Source organism: Pterocles gutturalis, unplaced genomic scaffold (genome assembly GCF_000699245.1).
Source record: "Pterocles gutturalis isolate BGI_N339 unplaced genomic scaffold, ASM69924v1 scaffold10325, whole genome shotgun sequence".
Taxonomy (NCBI): Eukaryota; Metazoa; Chordata; class Aves; order Pterocliformes; family Pteroclidae; genus Pterocles; species Pterocles gutturalis.
This window is the reverse complement of record NW_010138242.1, coordinates 1,912-10,870: the sequence shown is the minus strand read 5'-3', so window position 1 is coordinate 10,870 and position 8,959 is coordinate 1,912. Positions and strand designations below refer to the sequence as shown.

The window sequence follows — 8,959 nt, the reverse complement described above, 5'->3', positions numbered from 1 at the left end:
TGTCAGAGCCCACTGTCCCTGGCCTCCTGCCAGCTTCTCTGAGTTGACGTCTCTCTGAGCTGCATGACTTGCCTGACTTCAGTTTCTCTTTCCTCCACTAGTGCTGGTGGCATGTGAGTGCCTCGTCTGCCAAGAAGCCAACGCGCTGCTTTGAGAGCTTTCCAGCTTCACGGGCTTCATTCGTGTCTGTAATGACCCTTCAGCGTGAGTGGATGCCAGAGACCTCCGGAATTAAACTTGTTCCAGGCATCATGCAAGGATCTGCGCTAGTGCCTGTGTCCTCACGGAAGGAGCAATAATAGCTCTACGTACGGTAGGCTGCTGCAAGTGCCAACTCCCTCGACCTCCTCCAATGCAGGCTCAGGGATGGACTCCACCTTGTCCCTGTGAAGAGACTCTGCATGCTCTCGGCAGCCAGGCGGGTATTCTGCCGCTAGAGTCTCGGCCTGCTCCCGGCAGCCGGGCGGGTATTCTGCCGCTGGCTCCTTCCCAAGCTGCCCCGCAGCAGGACTGGCTTGGCAGTGCCTTGGGAGGATTCGCGCAGCTGTGTCACTGCAGTGCCCGCTGCACGCCCATGGAGCAACCTGAGTGTGTGTTTTGTCGTCTTTGAGCTCCTCTGCCCGCACTGTGGACTCGCCCGGGCTCCTGGCAGATTGTTTTACTTGTTTTCCCAACTGCTCTCCCTGATCCTGTTGCATTCCCTGTCTCGTAGAGCCCAAAAACGATGTGAACTTTGGAATGGGGTCTGTGAGCAGGTTGCGGACTCGGTGCATGTGTGAGACTGTTGCTGAATAATAGGAGGACTGGTCAGTCACCGCGGGCAGCCCTTCTGTCCGGCCGCAGGGCACCAGCCTTGCCTGGCCTCCACCATGTTCCTCCTGCTCCCCTTTGACAGCCTGGTTGTTAATCTCTTGGGGATTTCCATAACTGTCCTCTTCACTCTGCTTCTGGTTTTCATCATCGTGCCAGCAATTTTTGGAGTCTCCTTTGGCATCCGCAAGGTTTACATGAAAACGTTATTAAAGATTTTCCAGGTAAGTTGTGTTTTCAGAATTTTCTGTGTGTTTACAGGGGTTTTGTCACGTGTGGTCGTGCTGGGAAGAGAGGCTCACGCCCCTCAGCAGAGCATGGCAGATGGCTGGGGTGGGAGGCTGGTCTGTTGGTGGCACGGGCGGGTCCCAGATGGCCCGTTTGGGGCAGCAGGATAGTGTGGCCCCTAAGTCTGCGATAGCACGGAGGGATCTGTAGGTGTGCTGAGAGGCGGCGTGTGCTTGGATGGGTTAACGTCCCAGGCCAGGCAGAGTGCTGCTACAGTTTGATGTGGAGAGAAGCCAAGTGGGGGGTGCAGGGTGTGATGGGGAGGGGCAAGGCAACTGTCAGCAGGCTGCTCCTCCCCAGCATGTGTTTGGGGGAAGGAAAAGCAGGAGGTGAGGCAGGACCCTCTGTACTGTCAACCCCGAGCGGTCTGCGGCCAGAACCCAGAGCTCTCAACACCCTCGTGTCCCGGAGTGCCGCCGGCTTATCTGTGGCGCCCAGCAGCCGCGTCTGGACCAGCAGCCCTTGCTGGTCCTCTTGGCACAGGCAGGCCAAGTGGAATTTTCCAACTTGGGGTCATGCTGTTCCCTTGCTGGCCTGTGGCAGATGAATTTTATGGGCTGTTTCACCGCCAGGACCTCTCCTTGAGGCAGGTCCCTGGTGAGACCAGAAATTTTGCCAAACTCCAGCAGATAAAGCGTACGCCACCTACCCTGGCAGCCCGAGCAAAAGGAAAATGGTTGCCCTGTGCTTGATAGGGAGTTTTGAGGCTCTTAAACATGTAGTTCAAGCTGATAAAGGATTTGTGGTAGAGCCACTGCTGTTTGAACAGGGCTGGTGCTCCCCAGAAGTGTCTCTACTGGTAGCTTGGGAAGGCAGCCCTGGAGCTTGCAGTGTTCAGCTCTTTAACCTGTCAGGCCTCCTAAAAGCCTGAGGTGTGAATGGGAAGAGCTTGGGCTTTCATTTTTTGTTTCTTTCTTCAGTTGAGCAATGTTTAATCTCAACACCTATTTTGATGTTTAATTTTGAAACAATTTCTCTGAAAAGGCATTTAAGTCTATTTCAGCTTTTATCAAAGAATCTTTGTGATGGGAGAGAGATGCTCACAGATGTGGTGGAAAAATTCACTCACTAGGTTTGGTCACTCAGAATTGTATTTTTGGGGAGTGTTATTCACCCAAAAGATCGTCCCAGCTGTAGAGGCCAACATCGTGAACCCAGCTCAGAGGGACAGTCCTGGAGGCTGGCAGCTTGTGGGACAGAGACTGGTGGGGAGGGAGACCTGCCCGGTGCTTCCCAGCTGGGAGTCTGGTTTTTCTGCTGCTGCAGTCAGGATGGAGCCGTGCTGGGCTCCTGAGGAACACCTTCTCTGTAGGCTGCCCAGCTCCCGCTGGGTCAGAGCTCCTCTTCTGACTTCTCCTGGGATGGCAGTGTCTAGGCTGCCTTCTGCAGTCCTGCAGTTCCTTCTGCTGGCAGAGGAGGCTGCGGGAGGAGCCGGATGCTCCATATGCAGTTAGCGTTCCCACATCGCTGCCTGCTGATCTGGTGCCGGTGTGGGCTGAGACCGGGGTGCCAGGAGCTCCCAGCGGCTTCCTCCTTCCCTGATCCCCGATGGAGCAACTGGCCTGGAGCAAAAGGCGTGTTGTACACACGTCCTCCTTCAGACGCTTGTTCTCCCAGGCTGTGTTGTGCAGAAGAGCGTGAGGCTGAGAGGGTTATTTGGAGGGCAGGCAGGACGACTGGCCAGAAATCCAGCCTGCAGTTTTTGCTGGTGCCTTTGGGAATTAGCTCAGAGAGAGATTTCTGCAGGTTACAGATAGTCTGGGCATGGGATTTGTCAGGCAGCTGCCAGAATGCTGTCTGAGGGCGCTTGCTGCTGCTGTTCTGGACTGACCGGCGAGCTGAGCAGCAGTGGCTGTTGGCAGAATCGGGGAGGGAAGGATACCATCCAACATCAGCCTGGTGTTTTTATCAGCAGCCTGAAAACACAGTCTCTGCTTTGAGCGTGGAAGAAATGAGGGTTGAAAAATAGCCCTGGTCCCGTGGTGCCTGGTCCCGTGCTGCAGCGCGGACACCCCAGCAGGATGCACGGTCCGTGTGGAGGCTGTGCAGCAGCAGCCGTGTGCAGGGGGTGACGCAGCCGGCAGCACACGGAGGCTGTGGATCTTGCTGAGCCGTCTCGCTGCTGAGCACCCCCTGCGTCCCGCTGGGGCTCTGCTGTGCGGGGTGTCACACAAACGCATGCCCACTGTGGCTGTCCTGTGCCTGCGCTCGTCCTCTTGTCCCACTGCAGGCAGATCTCTGCTGTGAAAATGTTCCTCCCAGGCCAGTCTCTGCTTCCTCCTTGGTTCAGCGGTGTCCATCACTCACCCTTTCAGTTCTGTGCAGAGGCCTCCTGCTGTAGCCCCATCTTCTCCCCTTAACTGTGGTTTTCCTTGGAAGCCAGCGGTGACACAGGGACAGCATGGAGTGGAGCTGCAGGCGAACCCTCCTTGTCGTGTGTGTCTCTTGCAGTGGGCGACACTGAGGATAGAGCGTGGTGCCAAGGAGAAGAACCATCCCTTATACAAGCCCTACGTCAATGGTAAGATCCTGCCCTGCATGGGGACATGAGAAGCTCAAAGTTCTTGGTGGGAGAGGGAGTAAGCGTGGTGTCTCGGAGGAGCTGATGTGCGCTGGGAAGCCTGTTCCATTGGGTTGGAGGGAGCTGTGGAGAGGCCGTTCGTGAGGAAGGGGAGGGAAGCACTCTGGGAGCGCTTCATTTCGAGGTGGTTGTGAGGACTGGGGGATGCCTGTCTGGACTGGAGGAAGGAAGGGGGCCCTGGCTCTCAGCTGGCTTGCGGTGAGCCGGTCACGCTTTGCTCAGAGCCGCCCGCGGCATGTTGCAGGTATCATCGCAAAGGAGCCAACATCGCTGGAAGAGGAGATCAAGGAGATCCGCCGGAGTGGCAGTGGCAAAGCCCTGGACGCCCCTGAGTTTGAGCTCTCAGACATCTTCTATTTCTGCCGCAAAGGCATCGAGACCATCATGGATGATGAGGTGACCAAGAGGTTCTCAGCTGAGGAGCTGGAGTCCTGGAACCTGCTCAGCAGGACCAACTACAACTTCCAGTACATCAGCCTGCGCCTCACCGTGCTCTGGGGTCTGGGCATGCTCATCCGCTACTGCTTCCTGCTGCCCCTCCGGTGAGTGCTGCTGCGGGACCTGCCCACGAGAGGCTGCTGGTGGCCTGTCCCCGCTGCAGCAGGTGTCTCCGAGCCCCACGGACCCTGTTCCACACGATCAGGAGAGACGGGCTACTTGGTGAGCAGAGCCCGTGGCCTGGCTTTGCTAGCGTGTAGCTTCCCTCTTTCTGCAGGATAGCTCTGGCGTTTACTGGCATCAGCCTGTTGGTGACTGGTACTACGGTGGTAGGATACTTGCCAAATGGAAGGTGAGTTCATCTTTGAGGGAAGAGGGGTGGGGAGCCCCCCGTGCAGTCTGAGATCTCATAATCCTGAAGTTTTCCTGCAAGGCGTGTCTGCTCTGCCTGCTGCAGACAAGGAGGGTGGTCCTGGCATCTGTATCCTCCCAGGAACAGACACAAAGGGCTTAGGTGTGAGCACTGAGCCTGTGACAGAGCCCCGGGCTCCGGAACGAAAAGGAACAGAGAAGAGCAAAGGCCAAAGTTTGGTTCTTAGGATTTAAGAATCAGTGGTCATAAGCCAGTGGCAAGACCCAGGACGAGCCGTGTGTCAGTAGGAGAGGTGTGAGGTCTCAGTGGGGTCCCGTGGGCTGGGGCAGCTGGGTGGAGTGGCACCATACAGGGCAGATCGTGGAACTGGGGGTGATGGTCTCTGTCCTGGCCGCAGGTGTAAGGAGTTCCTGAGCAAGCACGTCCACCTGATGTGTTACCGGATCTGCGTGCGTGCCCTCACAGCCATCATCACATACCACGACCGGTAAGGAGGCGCTGCGGGCTGTCCCCTCCCATGGCTGCCCCACGCCGTGCCTCTTGCCGGCCTCACGCTTCGTTCCTCTGTCCTCATCTGTACCTTTGTTTTGCATTTAGAGAAAACAGACCCCGAAATGGAGGCATCTGCGTGGCCAATCACACGTCCCCCATTGACGTGATCATCCTGGCCAGCGATGGCTATTATGCGATGGTGAGGATCTGCCCGCCAGGGCCTGGCCGCGTGCGTGGTGGGAGCAGCAAGTGCACGGGACAAGGAGCGAGCAGCAAGAGGCTTTTGAGCATGCAGAGCTACTTCTGGCTGCATGGCATCGCAGGGCACTTTCACACCCTGTGCACAGGGGCCTTGTGGCTTTCCAGCGAGTCTGGCCCGGGACTCGGAGCACTGGGGGGCTCTGGGCACTGCTTTGCAAGTAGAGCTCTGGGCTTTGCTGTCTGTGGAAGAGCAAAGCGCTTCCCCAGCTGGAGCTCCTGCAACGTGGAAAGCACTTGGGGCTTGCTGCCTCTGTCCTTCCAGCCAGAGCCTGGGACTTTTCCTCTCAGCCTTTCCAGGGCAGGGTTAGGAAGAGAAACTCAGCTCGGCTGTGAAGCTGGGAGCTGCCTTGGCTTCTTGTGTCCCCAGGCCTTGTAACTTGTGTCTTCTTGCCTGTGCAGGTGGGTCAGGTCCACGGAGGGCTCATGGGTGTGATACAGAGAGCCATGGTGAAAGCTTGCCCCCATGTCTGGTTTGAACGCTCTGAGGTCAAGGATCGTCACCTCGTCGCCAAAAGGTGACAGCTGCTGGCTGCAGGGAGGGGTCTGGAGGCTGGGCAAGGGAGGCGGCTGCCCACTTCCCTTGGGTGGGGATGCTGCCTTGCTCCTGGGTGGTGGGAGGCTGTGCCACTGTTGCTGGCACCCGGACAGTCCCCAGTGGCTGCAGGATAAGGATGTGCGCTGTGTGCATTGCTCGTCATCGCTTCTGTGCTAAATGGCGACACTCTTCTCTTTAGGCTCACAGAGCACGTCCAGGACAAGAGCAAGCTGCCCATTCTTATCTTCCCGGAAGGTGAGTTGTGGAGCAAGACCAGACGAGCACGTGGAGGAGAGGGTGCATTGGGACAGCACCACACCTCTGCTCCTTCCCTTCTTACGCAGCCAAGGGCCTTGAGACCCTTCACTGAGAGAAAGGGGACATTGCATCCTTAGAGTTGACTGAACCCAGAGTGTGGAAGTCAGATATGATGTCCCAGGGACACATCCTGTGCACAGAGAGAGCAGGGTTTGGCGTGAGTGGAAGCAGGTTCTGGGTGCTTGTGGCTTAGCTCTTGGGTGTATAGCTTAGGCTTCTGAACTGACTTGCAAAGGGAAATTGAGAAGATTGTGCTTGCCTCTTTCAGGAACCTGCATCAACAACACGTCTGTGATGATGTTCAAAAAGGGGAGCTTTGAAATTGGAGCCACAGTTTACCCTGTAGCCATCAAGGTATGGAAGGCAAACATTCTAAAAGCACAAGTAGCCCTCTGCATGGGAGCTTGGTCTTGGCAGCCCAGTCTTGGCACTGCTGGGTCAACAGCCTGCAGGGTCTAAGGGCACCGGGAAGCTGCAGTCGCTCCATTAGTGCTGTGGGAAGGCTGGCTGGTAGCTGGGGGTGGAACTTGGAGCCTCAGGGAGGGTGCAGCCTCTGCCTGACGTTCATGAGCTCTTGTGTCTCTGTAGTACGACCCGCAGTTTGGCGATGCCTTCTGGAACAGCAGCAAGTACGGCATGGTGACCTACCTCCTCAGGATGATGACCAGCTGGGCCATCGTCTGCAGCGTCTGGTACTTGCCCCCCATGACCAGGCAGGTCAGTAAGGTGACCCTGGCCTCTCTGTCTGCGACCCGCTTGGCCCTTTGCTCCTGCTGAGCAGTGTTGTTTCACCACAGCCCGAAGAGGACGCTGTCCAGTTTGCCAATCGAGTGAAGTCAGCCATTGCCAGGCAGGGTGGCCTCGTGGATCTGCTCTGGTGAGTCAAGGCAGGCGTTTGTCCTCCTGCTGACGGGGTTCCTTGTTCCTGGGTCCCGGTATGTGCCTGTGGGCTGCAGAGCCGAGTTTCTGTCTTGCACTGGGCAGAGTAGGCCTATGGAGAAATGGCGATGCATCTTGCCTGTGACCTTCAAAACTGCTCTTCTGTAGCAGGGACCAGGGTCTTTGCTTCTGCTGCGTGTGTTGGGCACCAGGGCTTCATTCTGTGAGTCCAGCTTGCACTGGGACGCCCTGGTTCTTACTTGATGCTGGCTCAGCAAAGTGGGTTGAGCTTGGGAACTTCCTTTTTCAGGCACTGGGAACTTCAGAGCCTGGGAGTGAGAGGGACCCTGCAGGCAGTCTACTGTAGTGGTGCCAGAGCAGCTCTCATTTCTGCCAGAGCTGCCGTGTTGGGCACAGTGTGGGGCCGTGGGTGCAGCTCCTGGCAGAGCGAGGTGTGACAGTAACTGCCCTTGGGGACAGTTGGTCTGCAGCGTGCCCTGGCCGTGTCAGGTACAAGTGTGGCTGTCCAGCTGTTGCAGAAGCTCTGACCTGCTCTGAGCAGCCCCCGCTGAGGTTTCAGGCGGCGCGTGCCCGCAGCTCCTCTGATGGTGTGACTCTCTTCCCAGGGATGGAGGACTGAAGAGGGAGAAGGTGAAAGACGCATTCAAGGAGGAGCAACAGAAACTCTACAGCAAAATGATTGTAGGCAACCACGAAGACCGGAGCCGCTCCTGAGCCCTCTGCCTCCAGTGCTGTCACTGGGCCTGGCCACAGCCCTCTGCATCCAGCAGGAGCCAGGGCTCGTCTGGAGCAGCTCCGAATCTTTGGACTTGGGGTACCCCGGAGCTGCTTGGACTTTGTTCCTTCATCCTCTGGCTGTTCTTTCCCGGAGGCACTATGACTGCCCAGAGTCTTCAGGCCCTGGGCAGCTCTTGGCAAAGATGCCTTCTTGTTTCTGTTACAGTGAAGCCCCTTGCAGGGGCAATATTAAAGGAAACACTGATGGTGTTGTGTGCTCCCATCTGGTGTTTGCGGGCCTGGGGGGAGGACTTGTGTGTTGATGTGCCTGTGTGTCAGTCACAAGTCTCCCACGGCGCAGAAGCTGGTGAGCTGCGCTGAAGTTAGCTGCCTTGACAACCGTGGGAGTCTCATGAGCCTGTGCCTCTCACGTCTGCGGCATAAATCCCTTGGGAGCAGCGTGTGGTGCCTCAGGCCATTTCCAGCTTCTCTTCCAGAAGGAGAAGGTTTGTCTTCCTTCCATCACCCTCCTGTTGTACCCAGACCCAGACCGTTGCTTCTCCAGCCTCTGAGTAACAGCCCCTTCGCTGGGGTTCCTCACACAGTGAGGGGCACCCTCTCTGGACCCTCCCTGTGTCCCCTGGAACTGTCCCTCATGGGGCAGGTGGGGCTCTGGAGGAACCCAGGCGTGCTGTGGTGGGGGCCCAGGGTGAGGAGGAGACGCAGGCACCATGGCTGGGGCAGGAGATCCCCTTTCAGATGTCTCCTGAGGGAAGCAGTGGGATCTGATTTTGTAATACACCAACATGCACATAGATGATCTCAGCTTGTTGCAAGGAAATGGTGATCCTGTGCTGGAGGCGGTACCCCTTTCCCTCTCAGCTCGGCAAGTATATTATTCAGTAAAGCAACTTCCATTTGAGTGTTCATCCCATGTATTTTCTTATTTTCCTTACGTTCCTACAAAACTGTAGCACTTCCACCTCTGCTTGCTCTTACAAGCAAATGCTATTTCACTGTTACTTGCTGAAGCCTGCCTGCACTTTCCAGGACACCAGAGAAGGCAATCCTTTGTACCCCAAGTGTCTGTTTGTTGGGGGAGGGCATCTGCTACCCCCCAGGCGAGGACAGCTATTCTGTGGAAGGGTCCTTAAATTTGAATTTCCCTGCAGTAGCTACCAGGGTGGTTTACTGCCCACTTGTTTTTATTTGAGTAAAATGCCATTAGAGCAAGAAAGAGAGACAG

General features: G+C 56.7%; 1 protein-coding gene across 1 annotated transcript; it reads left to right on the top strand.

The window, feature by feature from the left end:
- Window positions 1-600: 600 nt before the first annotated feature.
- On the top strand, window positions 601-7,984 carry AGPAT6 (1-acylglycerol-3-phosphate O-acyltransferase 6). The gene is made up of 12 exons (XM_010082912.1): window positions 601-1,034; window positions 3,550-3,619; window positions 3,924-4,221; window positions 4,395-4,469; window positions 4,888-4,977; window positions 5,088-5,181; window positions 5,643-5,758; window positions 5,978-6,033; window positions 6,365-6,450; window positions 6,685-6,813; window positions 6,894-6,973; window positions 7,602-7,984. The coding sequence occupies exons 1-12, from the start codon at window positions 870-872 to the stop codon at window positions 7,708-7,710; spliced, it is 1,368 nt and encodes a 455-aa protein (XP_010081214.1). The 5' UTR covers window positions 601-869; the 3' UTR covers window positions 7,711-7,984.
- The last annotated feature ends 975 nt before the right edge of the window (window positions 7,985-8,959 follow it).